Genomic DNA, 22,757 nt, shown 5'->3' on the forward strand with positions numbered 1-22,757 from the left:
TTAGCATTTATTCCAAAGTAGAACACATCTGAGAAAGAGGAAAACAGCCCCAACATCCAGGAGCTGGCCTGGCACAATCAGCTAGGACGTGGTGTAGCTACAAGCTAGCCTGGCACTACAACTAGATCCTGATGCTCTCCTGTTAAACGTGGATGGTTTCACAGCCCATCAATATTAGATGACTATCATGGATCAGGACAAAAATAAGACCACTCTGTAATCATGTCTGAACAAAGACAAAAAATGAGCATTATCCAAACCACAAAAAAGACCAAACATCCCCCTATTCTAAACAATATGAGTAACTGCTACTTCTTTACCAATTATAGCTAAACTCCAGTCTAGTGTCGTCTCCTCCTTAAGATTAATTAAAATGCTCAGTCGTAGAATTACCCCTGCTTCCAATCCAGAAGAAACCTCATTTCTGTAAATGCTCACCAAAATCATCTAACACAATTCCAAATCCTACAATAAGTCCATCCTAACACTCTCTCACTGAGATACACCGTGATTCCCCATGCTGCGCATTCTCCTTCACTGTGACAAGTAATAAACCAAATTTGTTCAACATATGTGTGTTCCTGATGGTCTTCTGCTGGAGGATATTGATATGGATACATTTTACATCAAGTGAATGCAAAGCGTTTGTGTTATTTCAGATGAGAAAAACACAATCAATTTAAAGCACATTTCACAATAAATAAAGAAAATAATTACTAAATAATTTTATATAACTAAATAGTTGATGTTGGTTGGTTACGGACACACTTTCTCGAATAGATATAGAAATTGCTGAAATAAAGTTACCTGGAGAGCACTGATGAAGTACTCATCTCAGAGCCACTGTCATCTCATTGTTAAGAGAGTTCCAAAAATTTCTCTTTTAAAGTTGATATCCTGTGTATGCCTGATAAATAATAGATCAGTTTCATCTAGTGTCCCAAACTATGTCTAGAAATCTATAATTTTCTCACATCAAAACCTTTTCATAGGATCTTAATTAAAGAATTATTCTCTTAGTTCATCAAATTTGAGTAAGAAATTATTTTCAAATAGCTCAATTTTTAAAAAAACCCAACCATTTGAATTTTTAATTTATGTAAATAATGCTATCAATTCATTTCTACCTTAGTCCATATTATGTTTACTAGAAAATACTTTCAAGATTGCTACACATCTTTCCTAAAATTTATAGCGCCTTAACACAAAGAATTTCATAGTCAGCCTTTTAGTCAGGAGAGGAATGTAGAGTTCACTTTATCCAAAAAGCCTCGATTTAGCATTTATTTTATGCTAGTTACTATATACAAAGGTTTAAATACCTTTATTACAGAATTTAAACAAAAGTATTAAATATATATTTTATACATAATACTTAATATATATACACCTAGCATAATTCCACATAAATAATGGATGTCAATAAATATTAATTTTTCTTCCCACTTCAATTGCAGCCTCCTTCAATGGAGTGAACTACAAAGATGAACAAGATTTGACCTTGGAAGGGTTCACACAATTTATATGAGGTTCAGACCTTTCATCACAGAAATACGTTAATATATTAGCTATGATTAATGTAGATATGAAGGATTATAAGAGCACAAAGAGTGAAGAAACTCACTTTACTTGTGATATTTGAAAGCTACAATGGGTAAGAAGTAAAGAGGACAAATTAATAGGCAAGGAATGTAAAAAGAGAATATATTTCTGTGTAGTTTTTCTTATGTAGGTTTCTTGATACTAAAATGCACTTACAGCAAAAATACTATTTTTTGATTGTTCTATGATGGCTTTACTGGTTCTTATTTGTTGATACTTTGGTATATTTTACACTTACTTGAACTTTGAAAATACTAGTTTTGTTTCTTCACCTAGTCATTTTTGTGAACGACAACAATTAGGGTGGTAGAATCTTACAATGACTGAAACTCACACTGACAAAATATCAGAATTTGTAAATAAATCTTCTTTGAGTTACAGCATATTGTTCTCTGTCTACAGTTTCAGGTATCTAACAAGATATATCAATCAAGATAAATAATTTGGTTGAAATATTTGGTTAGCTTAGAGAGAACCTAACCTCTAGACAAATTATAACCCTAAATATTTATATGCTTATATGTATCTTTCCAACATGCCACAGGTGTATATATCTTTTTTTCTAAATTATGTTCCAAGAAATGCTGGCAGTTATGTAATGCTAATAGATATTCCATGGCTAAGTATTTTAGAAAGTATTTCATTTATATTATTATCTTCAATATTCAAGATTCACATTAACATGTTAAATGTTCAGAGAATTTCTAGGGGAACTTGTTCTATTCAAGATTTTCTAAACTGCTTTTGGCCATGGGATTTTTATTTTCAAAAAACATCTATTCAGCATTTTGATGACTACTGGTATCTGTGGGACATAATTTGGGAAACGTTGTAACAGATGCTCGGCAATACTTTGAATATGACCTGGTGAAATATAGAAGTAGTATTTATCTAATACTGTGCATTGAAACAATATTCGAAAGTAGTCACATTCAAAGTTGTGGAAAAACAATCAGCGTCATTCACTACTGCTGGGAGCATAAAATGTCACAAATATCTTTTACAGTCCTATCAAAATTTCTAAAGTATCACACCATTTGACCCAGAAATTCCAGTTTTAGGAAATTAACCCATAGAGCTATTGGCACATGTACAAAATAACAAAAGTACAAAGTTATCTAATGCAGTATTATTAGTAATAACTTGAGGCTGGAGTGCCAGCGTAAAGGTCTATTGATAGAATCTATTCATATAAATTGTGGCATATATGTGTACACATACAGTAGAATAAGAAAGCTTTTTGTGTCTTGATAAGATTGTCAAGATATATTAAATGAAAAAATGAGGAGCAGAAAAGTGTGTATACTATTCTGCCCCTAGGTTAAAAATAGGAGTGGAATTACCGACTTCCGTATGAATAAAACTATTTGTGCAAGAGTAAACGACAAATTAATAGAACTGAGGTTCATGAGTACGGGGACAGGGACGAGCGGGACTTTTGCTTTATATAATTTTATTTTTTCTAATATTTGAAATGTATAAATGCATTACAAATGGAAAAACAAATGATTACAATCAATTCTGTTCTAATGTTACAGATATGTTACTAAAAATCACCATGCTAGGCAAAATCATGCAATAAAAAGCTACAAAGTTTGTGAGGAAAAAGAAGATTAGGAGCATAATGCTCAAAAATTTTGTCAGTGGCATATGAAAAAAACAGAAATCTAATAAAAATGATAGTACAGTTATGCACATATGAAGTGGTTAAAAAATACATATGTACTACAATAAACATAGCTCTTTACCTTGAAAAAGACCTGAAGTGTGTTTTGGAAGTGTATCTCAGAGGATTGTAGCTTGTGAGCTATTGTGTAGTGGAGAAAGGACAATTGTCTGAAATCTGATCAACAGTTGTAACACCAAGTGTAGATGGGAGTGTCCCAAGACACATACAGTGACCCAAGGTAACTGGTAGGCGTTTGCAAGTGTGCGTTGTGTATTCCCACACAACTCGGTTCAGGGTGCGGCACTTGTCTGTGTTCAGGCTTGTCTGTGGTTGGGGAAATCGTGTATAAGCAAACGAGAAATTCCGACACTCGAATTGTTTCCTGATTCCTGGTGTATCAATCACGGAGCAGATTTCCATTTTCAAAACAAGTATTATAAAAGAACTATTATTTTTTCCATTTTAACATTTTTTACATATTAAACTTACTTTGTGAATAAATTTACTTTGTTGATTCTTAAAGCAACTTAGCTAACATTAACTTTTCCATACTTTATACTATGTATAACTTATATACTTTAGTTCTCTAAATGCTTTTATACGTTTGTCATCTGCATAATGTAAATCACATCCTGAGAGTTGGAAGTGAAATTGTAATTTTAAACGATCAGGTATTGCTGGAGTCTGTTACTAAAATAGTGCATCAAATCCTTTACATATAAAAATTTGAGGCTTGTTATTCCAAATCAATTGCTGGTAGAATTTGCCATTAACTACAACTTATGGTGAGTAGGGGAGGAGGGACATATGAACAGCTGAAATATCCTTTAATAAAGAAACCATTTATTCAATTACTGGGCAAATAACATGGTTTCTGCTTCATTACAGTGCTAAGGAATATTTTAGTGTCACTTAATAATGATGCTTTGCACCAAGGTACATGGCACTATTCAAGGTAAAAATACTTTAAATACATCTTAGTAACAGAAAATGCAATGTAAAAAAAAAAAAACTAGGTTGGATATCATAAATGATTTAAGGAAAAAGAGATTCATTAACTCCATAGGCTCAAGGGAATAATCATAAAAATGCCAACTTCTGGTCAAGTATTTTTTAAGGTTTTTAACATTTTTTAAAGTGTTCTATATTTACAGTTATGTGGAAAAGTATTTATTTTCTAAAGTATGAGAATAAACATAAAAATATTGACCCAGGTTCTTTTCAGTGCTTTGGTTACATTTTTAGAGGAAGTTTAGTTTTCAAGGAAACAACTAGCCTTTTGTTCAATATTCTTATTCTGGGCAATTTTGGTGCAATATAAACAGCAAAAGGAAAGTGAAATATATAGCTATGTGACAAAAATCATCTATTATTCAATGTATTTATTAAATTTTTCTCACTTTAACTTATTTAAACAATTTACCGTGTATAGATGTTATCCCTTTTAATTCTCTGGGGCTCTTTTTCATATTAACACAGTAGATATGAGTTAGTCTCCCAAACAGGCTCTTCAACTATCGCTTCTAAGTCTGTATATTCTTCTAAGCAAAGTTATCATCCAAGTAAAATCTACTTTTTAAATTTCAAACCATTTTTCATTTAAAACTATTATTTTTCTAATGAAATCAACATATATGAACTCTGGAAAAAAGTAAAACAAAAAAATTGTAATCGTTCACATTCCTGATAATCGTAACTACTATTTCTATTTTATTTCTTTGCTTCATGACATTTGTGTTTGTATATCTGTGTATTTGGAAAAAGAGAGAGAAATGGAGAGAGAGAGGGAAAAAATGGTTTTTGTTTTGAATATTGAATTCTTCATGTCATTAACTTTGAATATTTTTTAATAATTAGTTATAAATGTATGGTTATTTCCAATACAATCCAGATCAGTGAATATTTATGTTGCTTACACATTGGTAACCAGTGATATATATTTCACTGTATATAAATAATGCATGATTTGAAAAGCCATTTCAAATACCCCTCTCTGATTATTTCTTTTGAATAACTTATCGAGTAGAATAACTAGACAAAAAGGAATACTGATTTCCCTTACCCAACAAATAGTACATCTTTAAATATAAATTTGACCTTTGTCTTGTCTGATTTCTACTGAAGTTGTAGGTGCTTGTTTTCTTCAATTAAACTGAAAATTACATTTTATAGATAAAACTTCAACTAATCAAGATTCGTCAGGAAACATATACAGATGAAATAAAAAGTAAAATATACATTCCACATTGAAATTGTGAACTGCCTATGATCATTTTGTCAAGAAATGTTCAAGTTTTCCATGATATTAAATTAATCAAATATGTAGTTTTCAAATTAACTCCATCAAATTCTGAATATTCTGAAGAATATGTATAGATGCCACATAACCAAAATCACTTCTGTGCCCTTAATCATTAGACTTAAAAAAAAGTAGTATCTTATTCAATAGATTAAAATTTGTCAAATATCTTCCTTATAACTCCATAAAAGTCTATTTCAATTAATAGAAAGTAGTGAAAGAGTAAAAGCATACATAGATATAGATAGTTCTGACATAGAATTATTGTGTGGTATCTTCTAGATATACTGTAAGAATTTTTTTATAGCTTGACCAGACTTTAAGTCACTTCAGGATAAGATCCATGTGTTTTTTATATTTTTATTCATCCAACATCCATTATACCTCATAGTAGAGTAATATACACATGCTTAATATTAGAAAATATTTGTTGTGTTAGGAAATTAATTGATTAATGGCATTTTATTTTTTATACCCACTCCTTCCCATTAGAAATTTCTTCTTAGAGTCCATTGACTTTATGCTGTTACTTGGTAACCAAAGTCCAGATTAAGCATTCTATTTTCATTGCCAACAGCTCAAGTGAGAAAACAATGTTTTCTTCCCTGCCCCATTGCAATATACTTGCTGTAAATTCCAACTTCTAAGGCAGGGTTCTTAACCTGGTGTGAAAATAGAATTCAAAGAGTTTGTAAACTTGAATGGACAAAAGTTATACCTTTATTGTCACTGATCTTCTAATTAAAATATAGTATTTCCTTCGGTAAAAAAGTTGGGCAAAAATAATCTCTGATTTTGTCACCAATAAAAATCACAGATATTTTCATGTCATGTTATATGTCATAATTGCTTAAGAACTCTTCAAAAACTACAGAAATTATTAGTCCCACTGCTTATTTCTACTTCAGTAGAGAAGTGTATTTTATACATATATATATATATATATGTATTAGTGTACATACTTATATATGTATATTAGTATATATACTAGTATAGTTAAAAATATTTTGTAACTATTTTATTATAATTAATTTTCTTTGTACTTCATTTTATGCATTTAAAAACATCATTCCAAAAAGAGTGTTTCCATAGAATGGAAACAGTCCTGATTTCAAAATTAAAAGATTAGGAACGCCGGCTCTACTGATTTGCTCTGTAATAGCTGTGTTAATTTGCTTATTGGGATTACAGTGCTATCTATCACATGATATTCTCCAGATAGCATATTTCATTCTAATAAGTTCCTTCAGGAGACACAAAATCTTAACTCAAGGGTGTGAAGAAGATACTGGCTGAGAAGGAAGGCATTTTGGCTTCCTTTAATTCATACCATGTAGATGGTTCTATATTTTTCTCTGCATCTATATATTTCACTAGTCCTGCCAAAGCACATGGGTTTATTCCTGTTTTCATAGTTATGCTAATAGTTACAAGCAAGTTTTAGACCTTATGAGAGTTTAAATACAGATTTCTTGTTTTGTGTTTTGCAATACAATTTATAGCTATGAATTTGAACGTATAGAATATACTTCTTTTTCAAAACTAATAAAACTATTACACATGGGAACTTATTAAAAGTTGGGAAAGTATCTGGCAGGTGTTCCCTAGTTTTATTGCTTTGTATACTGAAGAATAAAATCTAATGTCCAGTGGCCATTTCTACCTCCTAGTAACTTTTAAATCTGCTCTTAAATTACTTTAGAATACTAAGCTCATGAAAGTGATGACAGAAAGATATTTTTCAGAATTTTACAACGTATATATCTTCTCAGATCAATATTTCCTTTCCTCCAGTCATCCTGGAAAAAAAAAGCAAATCAATATTTCTTTCAGCCAAATTTCAAACTACGCATTCTGAATTATTTCTTAGACTCACGGGCTTCTTATAACTCTATAGGAGAGATTTTTTTTACCTCACTTTATGCCTATTTTAAATTTATAGATATTTACAGATTAATACTTTGATAGGCTATGCATTCTCTTATTCTCTTTAAGAGTATCATCTACTTATTGACTCTTTTAGCAGATATTATGGTGCTTTTTTTTTTTCTCACTTGTAGGGGAAAAGGACAGGTAAAATAAATGTGACCCTTTGGTCTGTTTCCACAATCATTATCATCAGGCTCCAGCATCAAGAGTTCTGGGTGGAACTTATGGATTTAATATTCTTAAATATAAGGGAAGTAGAAGAAAACTCTTTAAAATTACTTCCTTAATTGAAATTTGCTAAGAGAGTAGAACTTAAATGTTCTCACACACACAGAAAAAAGTACACAATTATCAAATCATCACTTTTTACACTTTAAATACCTTATAACATTGTTAATTATACTTCAACAAAGCTGAGAAAAAATAAAAATAAAATTGCTTCCACTAAAATTTCTGCTAACTTTTGAGAGGGTTAAGGATAAAGAGCCTAGAAAAGTATGAAAAATAATATAAGGATTTAAAGGAGAGGACATGTAAAGTGATGCGGGGTTGGTGAGCCGAGGAGTCGAAAGAAAGATTTCTTGGACCCTCAAGGTCTGGCAGTGGTGCTCTTTTATTTAGAGAATAGTGTGGAGTAGCATGAGGACAGGACCCATGGGCAGTCAGAGCTTCTGCTGCTTGGGGACAAGACCCATGGGCAGTGAAGAGCTGTAGGCATGGGGACAGGACCCATGGGCAGTCAGAGCTCCTGCTGCTGCCCTGAGTTGAGGGTTAGGGCTAAATTTATAAGGCATGGGTACATGACTTATTTTTACTGGAAAAAAGAAATATGATGTAAAATGTCATTAAATGATTTCAGTGCAGATGGGGTCTGGTTATTGTGTGGTCATATAACTTTAGATACGAATCTGGCCATATAGATCGGCATGTAGGTGAGGATGCCCTGGGCTTCTCTCCCTGGGGCAGTCCTAATTCATACCATAAAAAAAGTCCACTGGGTCATATAGTTTGGCATGTAGGCCAGGTCACCTTGGGCTTCTCTAGCTGGGACAGCCTTAATCCACATCATAAAGCAGGAAAGGATATTAAGAAAAGCATCAGAAGAGCAAAAGCAAATTAAAAAGTAGAAAAAGAAAAAACACAGAGAGGACTAAACATAAAGACAAAGAAACAACAAGGGAAAATATGGAAGACATGAAATGAGAGAAAGATGGAGGTAACACCTTTTTTGGGAGGTAACTGTTCTTTTTTAACAGTTAACGAAGTTAAAAAAGAAACTAGAATTATATCAATGGGCATTTACTTCTACAATAAAAGTGTAATAAACAGAGATAGACTATAAATAAGCAGGATGTTTGTGGTTTGGAAATATAAAGACTATATTTTGTGAAAAAAGAGTTTTCTAATAAAATTGAGCCTAAATTACCTGTGATTTAAACTTTATAGAAGCTTGATAACTTTCTTGAGTACAAAACATTACATGTTCCACTTTGGCAAGACAGATTTGCTTTTGAGTATTACTTTAATGTAGCTATTCAAAAGCTTATTGAGTTCATACCTATGAAGCACGTTAAACATATGGATCTCTAAGAAAATATGCTACAGAAGTATTAGAAATTATCAGGTATATCTAAATTTAGATAGTATTATTAAAATATTTACATTTAAGGAAAATTCTAAGATGAGTTTTTTATGATACTATTATGTTTACCAGAAATCTACTTACTTATAAAATAGTGTCACACTTGGGGAACTATAAAGAAGAAAAACACCCATACTTCATTACTATGTTGCTAACTAAATATATATGATATGCAGTTTTGGAACTTTAAAACACCAAATAAATGTGGTCTGTTCATTTCTTTTACTAACCAGTACACTGGCAGACAATTTGGAAAGAATACACATTTTACAAAAGCAATTATCCATTTTTATTTTGTTTACATTGCACTGAAAATTTACATCATACTTTTACAAAGTTCTTTTCATAAAAATATACTTCTTTACAAAAGTGTATGCATTAATATAAGAGGAGTAGCCAGTTGCAGAAGAAACATTGTTTAAACAAGATCTTAAATGTATTAACCTTAACATTAATGAATGAATTGTTGTTATTGCAGTCATTTGAATAAACAAGAATAAATAACTGATGGCATAAAATTTAAAACAGCATCCTGTCAGTAGAGTACAATGTTGAGAAAATTGTATGAATTTCCAAAACAATGTATCTCAAAGTGGTTTACAAGAAATTCACTAAATGTTGTAGAGATAGATCCAAGTAGTGCTCCCGGGTGCAATGATTTCTCTTAGGCACTCTGTCTCAAGATACAAAAAGTCTAGACTGTTTACAGAGTTATCCACATTTGAAAGGGACAACAAAGAGTTCACACTGGGTACGTAATTTATTCAATGAAGTAAACATGCTATAAAAGGAAGACAATGACCTATTAAATCAAAATGCTAGCCTTACTGTGATACTTGTAAATGAGCCACCAATAACTTGCAAAAACATATCTAATTTGACAATGAAATAAACCTGTCACACGTGAAACCTGCTTCTTAAGAGGAAGAGTTCAGAAATTTTAAAATATATGAAAATTTGTAAATCCAAAACTTTAGGAAACAAATTTATATTGGTGATTTGAAAGAGTAAATTTTTTAAGTCATTATGTTTAGGGGCGGTTCCAAAATATATTTCTAACATATTGTTAGATAAAAGTTAAAAGCTTAAAAAGCTTATATCCCAACTCACTGTTAGACAAAAGTTCAAAACAATGTTAAATAAATTTGAAGGCTCAACTGGAAGGAAAAGTAGATATATCATAAACCAAATACAGTAGATTTACAGGTTCTACTTGGTCTTTAAAACATTGGAAAATTTGGTAAAGGATGGTAAGTTTGGTGTCTCAGATAACTGCAAAATCATCATTATTATAGATAATTTTTGCCAGCTAAAGTGGTTTCTGGGTGACAAAACAGATTGAAGCAAGGACTTAAACACTATCCCATGGCTCACTGAATAATATTGGTTACAGCATAATGAGGGAAATCGAGAGGACAGCACGATGATCTTGCCATTTGCAGAAGCTATGACAAGCGGTCTAAAAAAAATAGCAGTATAATACTGAAGAACAAAAACCAGAAAGAGTCAAATCAGAATGGGCAATCTTATCACTGCTGTGGCATAAGTTAGCTCATAAACATTTCAGGGCATGACTCAGTCTGAAATAACCATGGAAATAAGGAAAACAATGACTCAGCAAGAACGAATAGACCATAGAGTGATGGGAACTACAGACTTGTGGGTGTGATGTAGCTCATGACGGTTAAAGAGAAGTCAGTGATCTATTGACTCTTGTAAGTATAGCTCTTATTTTCTACCCTATATCTTTTTTTTTTAAACCCAGTCCCTCTAATATAGTTTATAAAGCACAGAAATACTGATAGTGGATGCTCCTCCAATATATGCAAATAAGTTTATGTTTTAGAATAATCTCCTTTTTAAAAAAAGCAAATAAACTGTGAGTAAGCACTCTCAGAGTGCAGCCGAAATTCTGTAAAACTCTCCATGGTAAACATGAAGAAGAATTATGGTCCAGTTTATGAAAAAACGCTCTTCTCTACCATTCCTCAGGAAAAGGTGACCCAGCAAGTCCTGAAAAGTGTGCTTTAATTTGTTTAGCAGTGAACTAAATGTGCACTGTTCTGTGTGTCGATTTCCAAGCTTCTGAAGAAGGCAAAGGATTGCCGCATTATACCATTGTGCAGACCGTGTTCAAGTTGGGATCGAATCGTACTGCCTTCCCTTCCACTGACTTCGCATTGGTGTCATACATGGGGTTTTCAAAAGCTGCTTGGCCATTGTTATTTTCATGAACTGAGCATCCTGTATACTGTGTTTTGGGTGCAGTCCTGTTGACGAGAATATTAATTAGCTATGTGTTAACTTTCTTCTAGAAACATAAGAGTAGGGCTCAAACATAATATATTTGAGTTATCAATGTTAATGGATAATGTAACTCAAAAGTATTAACTGAGAAGTCATAAACTCAATACATGAGATTTGAACAATTACCTGTTACTGTTAAATCCTAGGTGACTTTCATTATTTACATATAATACATATATACAGTACCATTTATGAGTAATACATGTATAAAAAAGTAATATGGCTATTCTCACAAATCTTCTTTGAAATAATAAATCATTATTATGAATTAGCATGTATAATATAAATAAATTATTATAATGATGAGGAATTTAAATCTCATTGCTAATCATTCATTCATTCATTCATTCATACATCAAACATTTACTGAGCATCCTTATGTGCCATGCATGATCCTAGGAATTAGATAGATAATTTTTTTTAAAAAAGCATACAAAGTCATTACTGTCATGCAGCTCATATTGTAGTAATAGAAAACAATGAATAAATTAAAAATAAATAAAACAAGAATAATAGGTAATGAGAATTATTTTGGTGAAACAGAAAATGGTTGAAATGACAGGACATGACTGGGATCCACTTTAGGAGATACAATAGGGAAAAGAATATCTGAGGAGGTTAAATTTAATGTGAGTCAAAGGACAAGAAGAAGCTGGTTCTGCACTAATAAGACGATTTCAGGAAGAGTAGACAACTGAGGCCTAACTTAAGAGGGTGCCTAGAGTATCCCAGAAACATAAATACTCAATTTGCTTAAAAATGATATATGTTAGAGCAAGTAAATTCAAAATCTCAAAGAAATGACTATACTGATACTCAAGTCATGAAAACAGTTTCCAGAGAGTTACTGATAACTGAACATTTGCCTTTAGCTAACAAAACATATGGAGGCTAGGCTGGCAGTGTCAGTTGCTGGTCTGGAATTCCTGCTTTCTTTCTTTATTTCTCTGACCTTTAACGAATGCTTATTTCTAGTTTCCCACATCCCACTGCATAATCTACTGACATTTATAATGGAACAAATTCAGACTTGCCCCTACCTGTTTCTGGGACCTAATTCATAAAAAGGATATATGTTAAGATAAATCTCTGTCTCAACACCTTTGTATACAACCAACACCACAAATTTTTAACTATTTCTATGTAGTCTGTATTTTCCATTATATTATTTTACTATCCCTAATGCATTTTCTGAAATTTTCTCTACACTAAAAATTAAGTGATTTTCCTGACAATAAATTTTTTTAAAAAAAGCTATCTTAAGTTTCTTTCAATGGCATCAGGTATACAATTATATTGCTTACAACTTGCTCTTGCCAGGTGCATAACTCTAATAGGTCTTATTTGTCTCTCTTTTTTCAAAATAGATTCACAATAAAAATCAGAAACAACATCATTTTCTTCTAATTGGGTACGAATCATGAAGATGTAAAGGAATTTCCTTTTGCTAATATTGTGCAACAGCTTTAAGCAAAATAATATCATCGAGCTTTAGAAAAGTTTACACCATCGACAAAAATTAATTTGAAATAAATCAAAGTTCTAAATATAAGAGCTAAGTCTATAAAATCCTTATGAGAAACCATACAGGCAAATCTTCATGACCTTGAATTTGGAATGGCTTCTTAGATATGACACTAAAAGCAAAAGAAACAAGAAAAACTAGATAAATTGGACTTCATCAAAATGGAAAACTTTTGTACATCAAAGAGCATTACCAAGACAGTGGGAATACAACCCATAGAAAGGGAGAAATATTTGCAAACCATATATCTGATAAGAATCTAGTATCCAGATTATATAAAGAACTCTTATAACTCAACAACAATAAGACAAATGACCCAATTAAAAAAATGGACCAAGTACTTGAATAGGCATTTTTCCAAAGAAAATAGAAAAATGGCCAAAAAGCACATGAAAAGATGCTCAATGTCATTAGTAATTAGGGAAATGCAAACTAAAACCACAATGGGATACCACTTCACACATACTAGAATAGCTATAATTTAAAAAAAAGAAGAAGAAGAAAAGAAAACAGAAAATAACAAGTGTTGGTGTAGATGTGGAGAATGTGGAACATTCATACATTGCTGATGGGAATGTAAAATGGTGCAGCTGCTGTGCCAAACAGTTTGGTGTTTCCACAGTAAGTTCAATGTAGAATTACCACAGAACCCAGCAATTCCGTTCCTGGATATATACTTCAAAGAATTAAAACAGGTGTCCAAACAAAAACTGGTACACAAATGTGTATAGCAGCACTATTCACAATAGCCAAAAGGAAGGAACAATTCTAGATGTTCATCAGCTGATGAAAGGACATATTCACACAGAAGACATTCAAACGTACAATGGAATATTATTCAAACACATAAAGTAATGAAGTACTGAGGCGTGCTATAACATGGACGAAAACTGAAAACATTATGTTAAGTTTAAGAAGCCAGATACAAAATGTCACATTTTGTATGATTCCATTTATATGAAATATCCAGAATAGGCAAACCAATATAGACAGACAGCAGGTTAGTAGTTGCCTAGGGTGGAGGTGGGAATGAGGAGTGACTACTTAATGGGTACAGAGTTTCCTTTTTGGGTAATGAAAATGTTCTGGAACTAGCAGGATGGTTTCATGACATTGTCAATGTACTAAATGCCACTGAATTATACACTTAGTTTAAACGGTTTTATGTTATGTGTATTTTACCACAGTAATAAAAAAAGATTGGCATTGCTTGCTTTATAAATATACTTAGTAAGAATTTTTATCATTAACAAAGTCTGATATTGACAAAGCCTAAACAGCTGCTAATATGCAATTGTTACAAATTTATGTGTTATTAAACAAATCACTCTTAGATATTACAGACTGACATTTATAATAAAAACATCAGTTTTGGGAAAAATGTATTTAGGTAATATTCATTTAATTATCTTGTTACTTACATATTTTTTTCTTGATAAGAGATGGTCGCAGAGAGTGGAGAACTGCATAGTAAAGCCCGTCACCAGGATGTTGTAATGGATATAGTGAACAACAACTAACTAGTAAAATGTATAGTCATATACTAGATAGATCATAAATACAACATATTAATTGCATAATCTTCTAAAAGCAACAGATGATAAACAAGAGGATTAAAGGATTTTACCATCTGTCTACCTGGGTAAAACTGGTCAGTATTGTCATGCGAACTCAGAGTTTGGGACACAAGCTTCTTCCTAGTTCTCTAAATAAATCTGGCATCGGATGTCACCTCTTCAATTTAAACCTTAACCTAGATCTTGTATCTCTAAAGTCTCATTATGGATAATGTAAAAATAACTTATATAAATTAGTTATGTACCAGGAAATTAACAATCAAAAGGAGAAAGGGTTAAGTTGAATGCTTGTGCAAGTTAACAGAGAAATTTTTATTGTGTGCATGTTGGGGTGGTGGAGGGTAGCCTGGAAATATAAGGTTTTCAACAACTGTGGTTGTTTGACACACTGTGGCTATTTGGTGCACAGAGATTTCAACAACTCAGAAAAAAATAGAAATTAGGATTTGAACTAGACCAGTAAAAAGAACATGAAATATAGATATGGGAAATATTTTACTGTTAAAATCAACAAACTCACCTTTGTTTATAAAGATAAAATCCAAATCCTGCAAATATAAGTGCAAAAAAAGGCACAAGAATAGCAATGGCCACAGAACTACTATTTGTACCATGAGGTTGATTTGAAGAATTTGAACCTTCTGATGTATTTAGTCCTATAAGATAAAAAAATAAATTATAAAATTACAAAATCAACTCTATTTTATCATAATTGATTTTTATTTTTATGAACCAATTAACTTCTTCTTTTCTCAAGATATCTACTTGTAAATGTACATAGTAAACAAAAATAATTCATGAAACTCCTTCAACTCATTTCCACATAATTTTGCACAATGCCTACTATGTATAACATATTTTTCAAGGGAAGGATACAGAATAAAGAATAAGTAGAATCTCTGAACTGAAAAGTTTATATAATTGTGGGAAGAATACAGAGGCTCAAATAAGTATATACATAAGCACAAATTAATGATCGACATACTTTAGGGAGAAAAGGAGTAATTTTCTCTGGTGCCATGAAAGAATGTTTTCTGGAGGATATGCAATATGGCCTTGAAGAATCAGTAGAATAATGAATGGGAGAGGAAGTAGGACCATCATAAACCTAGAAATGGGAACCTGAGTGGCATAGTTACAGGATGTGACAAGCATTAGTTGTGTTTGTGTGGAGAAGATGTGTGGTAGAAGTAGGAGGAGAAAATGATAAACTATGGCTATACTCTGAAAAGGCATAAATATCCTTCTAAAAGCTCAAACTTACTACATACCTGAAGTGAGGGACAAATGAAGGTGTTTAGAAATAAAAGGCCTAGTGATAAGATACACGATTTAGAACAGTGACTAGAGTAGGATGGACTCGAGGGAGTCCAGACTGGAAGCAAGAGTAGTGTGAAGGTTGTAGCAACAACCCAGATAAAACAGGAAATTAAGGTTTGAACTAGAGCATTAGGAAGAGGATGAAGAGACAGAATTAGGAAATATTTTGTAGTTAAAATCAACAGAACTTGTTTGTGTGAATGAAAGAAGTAAGAAGGCATAGGATTAGAAGCGTTCTTCTTGGGGCTGAGTAAATGACTATGCCATTAGCACAGTTAGGAAATGAGAAAAATCAGGTTTGTCAACTTGTTGGCACAGAGATGGGGGAATACAAAATAATTAATAGTTCTTTTCCAAAAAGAAATCTCTCTGGTTTTATAGGTTCTGCTTTAGACATGTAGTGTTTGAGATGTTTTGGGGAATATTATGTGGACGCATCTTGCACTCAATTACATGACTGTGTTAATGAATGTTTTACCCTGTTTTTAAAACTAACACAATTTTAGGCAAGACATTATCCCAAATGATATCTTATTATTATTGTTCATTTAGAGAAAGCTAGTTTCCCTTTTTGATAAATAGTTATATTCAACTCAGTCACACCTTATGCCAGGTTAAAAAAAGTTAGTACCTTATTCTTTACTTGATTTTTCCAGAGACTCAAAATATTTATATAAAAGTTCAAAGTAATGGAATTGTTAAGGTAAATGTCAAACAGTAGTTTTTAGAGTCTAAATTTATTCTTTAAGTATCAATACCACAATATAATAATGGGAAACACTATACCTTAGGAAAATTATACACCAAAAGCTATGTTAATAAATACATTCAAGCAAGATAAGGTTTATGCACATTTTAGAAGAGTGGGAAATCAGAATGACAAAACCCTGTGCCTCCCACCACAGAAAATTTACATAGGTGAAGAGCACAAAGCCCCAAGAAGGGTCCCATTCCCCCCCATTCCTCAAAGCTATTTTCCCTTTCTAGACCCTATGAGTTTCTCAAAGCGCCACTACATTTTTGAAGGAGTAAGAAAATTGCAACAATATTCAAACTGAAGAGAAGTATTACAGTTCTCATGAGATAAGATAAAATAATTTACAGTTAAATATTTTCTTTTATATCTCTATCACTTTTTCTCCTTTTTACTTGCTTAAGGGCAAGACATTTTGTCATGTTTATTAGAAATTTGATGAAAAACTAAACATCGTACAGAGTTGATACATGGAGAATCAATATTTTGCAGAATGTGATTATTTAAAAGGCTATCAAATGTATCAATGTATATTCTTGACAAAGAAAACTTCAAAATGTAACAAGTGTACCTAATGTACAGAATCTACTCTACTTTCTTATGATGTCTAGAGTAATAAAGGAACTACATGAGAATGAAAATGTATACATTACCCAGTCTTTGTAGTCCAAACTGCCCATAATCTTTGCCCTGAATAAATCCTTGAAATACATAAGTAGCTCCATCAGGCTCAGCAGAGACCTAAAAATATTTATACATTTGATTAAATCTGAAGACTGGTCACAGCTATGTTTTCCCACCCTCAATAAATCTTCAGTTTTATCCTGAAATTAATATGATGCAGAATTCCTCCATGTAGAGCTTTCTCCTATGTAAAACACAGCACATCGTGCAAATCTGCCATCATTAAAAGCAAAGAAAATCACAATTTTCATTTTTAAATAATTACAACACTAGAAAAAAATGGGGTTTGTTATTAATATAATGATATAGATATATAGATTTCTTTTAGGCTAAGAAACCTATTGTCAAAAAAAGGGCAATGATATGATGAATCAGAATGAGGCAAATAGTCAGTTAAAAATTAAAACATGGGGGCTGGCCCTATGGTGTAGTGGTTAAGTCTGGTGAACTCCACTTCAGCGGCCTTGGTTCACAGGTTCAGATCCTGGGTGTGGACCTACACCACTCATTAGCCATACTGTGGAGGGATCCCACATCCCTCCACAGTGGAGGCCAACTGGCACAGATGTTAGCTCAGGGCTAATCTTCCCCAACCAAAAAAAGAGGAGGGTTGACAATAGATGTTATCTCAAGGCTAATATTCCTGAGGGAAAAAAAATAAATATGGTTATACTGTACTTTGTAGATTAGATCACTGTTCAACATATACATACATGCCTTCTTCCCTCTCCCACCAACCTTCATGGGAAGAGTATACTTTCCATCTCACTAAGTTGTGTTTGGTCCTGTGACTTGCTTTTGCCAATGGAATGTGGGTGGAATTGACAATGGGTCAGTAAGCCTAGGTCTTAAGAAGCATGTTTCCCTGAAAGAAGCCACATATTATATGCCACATATTATATGCCTCCATAAAAATGAAAGTCCCGAACAGGGAAATCTATAGAGACAGAAAAGAGATTAGAGGTTGCTTAGAGCTAGGGTGGGGATGAGGGCTGGTTGGTGGGGGAGATAGCTAAATGATATGGAATTCCTTTTTGAGGTGATGAAAATATTCTAAAATCAACTGTGGCGATGGTTACACATATCTGTAAATATATTAAAAACCACACTGGATTATATACTTTAAATAGGTAAATTGCAGGGTATATGAATTATATTTTAAGAGAGCTGTTTTTTTTAAAAAAAGAGGGGGGAACATGTTTCTACCGTGCCCTTCAGTGCTTCTGACCTCTGACAAGAAAGAATATGCTCCAGGTGCTGCTGTTCCTTCAGCCTAGGCTCCAAAATGAGACACATGGAGCAGACCTGAGCTTCCTACCACAGCTTCAAGTGCAGCTCCCTCAACTAAACTTGTACACATGAGAAGGAACAAATACTTGTTTGACCTTGAGATTTTGTGGCTATATCTAATACTGTAAGTGCTGACTATTACACGCACCTTGCAAGTGTATAAAATCTTATATTTAAAAATACTTTACATGCATAGTGTCATTTGAGCTCATAGATAAAATAGGAATTGACACATTTCAGCATTCCTGGAAACTAGTAATGTAAATTTACTCTGAAGTTTGTTCTGATTAGTTACAATTAGCTATCTAAGTCATGCACGTTATCGTAAAAGCTGTAAAAAACCTGAATCCCCACCCTACAAAGCAAAATATCATACCAAACCATCCACAGAAGTCTGATATTTCACAAGTGATTTATTCCTTATTATCACAAATCACTCTCTGGGCATGGCCATTTTAAAAAACGAAATGCTTTTAAAAAGAATAGCTCAAGCTCTAATATTTAAATAAATGAATTCATTGTATGTGTTTCCTAGATGAAATAATACAACGAAACAATCTGAGTGCATTGAAGACATGAGTTAGTTCTCAACTCCATGAACGACGGTACAGATAGGGAAACAGGATGGACATTTTTTCCTTGGGAATCAAACTTACCGAAGCCTATGACCTGCTATCTTCTTTCCTGCTAGCTCTTTATTGTAAAAGAAGGCTTGTTACTGGAGAGGACAAAGTCAAAACTCTCATGCTCATGTTTTAGCAAAGACTCCTGGGCCATATGTGAATATGAGACTTGTTGCTTCCAACTGCCAATTTAGAAACTCCATTCACAGGAGTGACTGAATAGGACAGAGTGACTCCAAGATGAAGCTATTATAACTATATCCCCATAGGAAGCAGCTCACATAACTTTCTCTTCACAGACAACTTTATAAAATATCCTGAATCTGTGTTTAAATTTAATGGGCATACCTAATTTTTCTGTTGAATTTTGTTAATACGTTGCATATGTCTTAAATAGTGGTTCCAGACAAAGATGGAATTATATTTTATCCAGATTTATTTATCTAGTCCTGACTGTAGACAAAATACATTTGATGAAACTAATGAAAAACTCTATGCCTCCAACCAATACAGAAGTACCATAAAAATAAGCAAAGCCCACCAGAATCCAATAACCCTAGGTCTGACACTCTAGATTACTAAATATTTATACTGCATCTTTTCTTTAGAATAATTTACCCATAATAGCAATTTTGCTATTTTATATGTGTGTGTTCATAACTAGCTAAATTTAGAAAATAACCTTTTTCTGGAATTTTAATGACAAACTAAGCACAAATTTGTTATTAAAATCAGCAGCAGACTTTCAAAGCATTAAACTTACAAAGCCATCCATGGCCCAATTTTCCTCCTTCATTTTCTTCACAGAAGCATGAGTTGGTACTTTGATGAGATAGATGTGTAACATTAGGCGAGCTTCCTGGCTTTTATATACCCCTGTAAAGCGTAAAGACATTTTAGTCTACTAATTTTGCAAATAGTTATACTTCATTTTATTATCTATAACTCCTTAAATATATCATGTAATATATATGATAGGAAAAGAAATAAAATAAGCCCGAGTCAAGGCCAGCTTTACCCACAATGCTTTTCACAAATCATGTAATATATATACATTGATCTCTCTTTCAGCTGAAATTTTCAATTTAAATCTTGTGAGATTTAAATTACCTATGCTATTAAGATTAAATATTACTGTTCTTAATAAGTCATTCCATGATATTGCAAACAAAGTGATTTCTCCTCCCAATCAGATTTAAAATCTTTAAGGAAATGAATCAAATGTTAAAATTCCTGATAATTTTTGTTAATAATGAGTTGGGTGACAAATCTGTGAAAGACAGTATTCTAGGTGCTACTGGAGCCACAAAGATAAATATATGTTGTTCCTGTAAGATAGGATGCTTAAAAGCATTTCCAATGAAGTAAGAAACATGTCAGGTACACAACTAGCTAAAACATGTGAGATAATGTGATAAAGAAAAGGCCAGAAAGGAGAAGGATCATTTCACACTGGAGTGATCAGGAAGTGCCTATTCAGAAAAAGAGCTTTTGAGCTGAGTCTCAAAAATCAAGAACGATTTTTAGTTCAAGAAGGTAAATATAGGTAATGGCATAAAGGAGAGAAGCCAAAATATATACAATGATTTTTTTTCCTTAAACAGTGAGTATTACAAGAGTAGAAATAAGCTGAAATGTAAATCTGTTTAGGGGAATAATAGAAAATAAGGTTCTAAGTAAAAATTTTGTGATTAACTGGTAGTTGAAATTTCATTCACTCACTTAATATTTCTCCTATGTAATAAACTATCAAGAATATGCCAGGAATACAAAGATAATGGTAGATAGATCTTGATCTAACGTAAATTACGATTAATAGGGAAAAGACGTAAAAGTAATCACAAATAAAATTGCTGGGGAAATATTACAACTGATTTATATGGAGATAGTGATAGCAAATTAAATTTATGAGGTTTTTTAATATTTTTAGGAATTTGTTTTGAAATTTTTCTAGATTAAATATATATTTATTTTGTGCTCTTTTACAGAAAAATAAAGAAAAAATCATTTATGTTTCAAAGTTAAATAAATCAGTAGTCATCATTTAAATGCATTTCTCTCATTCATATACAGTTGGTCCCTGATGGCTTGACTTACGATTTTTTGACTCTACAACAGTGCAATATAAATATACACATTCAGCAGAAACTGTACTTGGAATTTTGAATTTTGATCTTTTTCCTGGCTAGCAATATGCAGAAGGATACTCTCTCGTGATGCTGGGCAGTGGCAGCTCCCAGTCAGCCATGTGACTACAAGGATAAACAACTCGTACAATTACAATGATTCTGACCCATACAGCCATTTTGTTTTTCACTTTCAGTACAATATTAAATAAATCAATCAGATATTCAACACTTTATTATAAAATAGGCTTTGTGTTAAGATGATTTTGCCCAACTGTAGGCTGATGTAAGTGTTCTGAGCATGTTTAAGGTAGGCTAGGCTAAGCTCTGATGTTCGGTAGGTTAGGTGTATTAAACGCATTTCTGACTTAACATATTTTCAACTCACAGTGGGTTTATCAGGACATAACCCTGGTAAGTCGAGGAAGGTCTGTACGGCTTGTTTCAATTTATAACATATAAGTGCATATATTTTTAAAAATATAATACATATTAACTTCTAATACTTTTACTTTGGGTTTAATGAAGGATCATTCTATAATATAAAATGATGCTTATTTGTTCTAAAATTTACAAAATCAATAATTTTATTTTCCATTTTATTTATACCACAAATGATTTCATTATTAATAATTATGTAGGATATATACATAGCCAGCCAAGAAATTTAAAAATACATACATTTCATATTAACAATATCAGTTTTTCAAAAATATTTTTAACAATGAGAGTAATAATTTAAATTCATTAATTTGATAATATTCATTGAGGCCTATCTTGTTTCAGATGCTTTTCTGACCTCTGTGATATAGTAATGAACTGGAAGTCAAAGATTGGTACTCTTCAAGCTTATTCTCTTGGAGTGTAGACAAATAAATAAGGTCATGTAATGTCATGTAATACTATACTATGTTATGCTATACTGTACTATAATTTCAAATAGTGAAAAAAAGATAATGAAACAGGATAAGACTGCCTAAGACTAAGAGTGTGTCTGATTCTGTTTACAATGTGAAGGTTACTTTAGACAGGGTCATGGCACTGTGTACTGTTGACGAGAAGACATTTGAGAAAACATCTGAATGTCAGAAAAACCAGAGCAATCGAAGATAAGGAGGGAACTGTGCACTAGATAGAGGAAACAGAAATTTGAGAGGGCTGAGCAGGTGTTAGGGCTCTGGGTTCTTTATGACTGTTTCAAGTATGTGTAGCTGCAGCTTTTCTGTCTTAAATTATGGTATCAATCCAAATATTCTCATTTGAAGAAATCATTTTGTGACCACAAAATAGCTTGCATATCACTGATCCAGCCTCTTTGGTGTTATGAGAATAAAGATTTAGTTATACTGAAAAGTTCTGTTCTATTTCATGATGACTCCTTCTAGCTACATAAAAATATTCTTGTGGGAG

General features: G+C 32.3%; 1 protein-coding gene across 7 annotated transcripts in view; it reads right to left on the reverse strand.

The window, feature by feature from the left end:
- Positions 1-10,285: 10,285 nt before the first annotated feature.
- CSMD3 (CUB and Sushi multiple domains 3) overlaps positions 10,286-22,757 on the reverse strand; it is a 1,172,992-nt gene continuing 1,160,520 nt past the window's right edge. For all 7 annotated transcript variants that reach the window (XM_070630871.1, XM_070630869.1, XM_070630875.1 and 4 more), the window contains 4 exons: positions 19,985-20,097; positions 17,278-17,365; positions 15,071-15,206; positions 10,286-11,411 (listed from right to left, as the gene is read on the reverse strand). In XM_070630871.1, the coding sequence (XP_070486972.1) occupies positions 11,252-11,411; positions 15,071-15,206; positions 17,278-17,365; positions 19,985-20,097 (497 nt within the window). In that variant the 3' untranslated portion in view covers positions 10,286-11,251. The remainder of the gene's footprint in view (positions 11,412-15,070; positions 15,207-17,277; positions 17,366-19,984; positions 20,098-22,757) is intronic.

The sequence above is a fragment of the Equus przewalskii genome, chromosome 8 (genome assembly GCF_037783145.1).
Source record: "Equus przewalskii isolate Varuska chromosome 8, EquPr2, whole genome shotgun sequence".
In the NCBI taxonomy this organism is placed as follows: domain Eukaryota; kingdom Metazoa; phylum Chordata; class Mammalia; order Perissodactyla; family Equidae; genus Equus; species Equus przewalskii.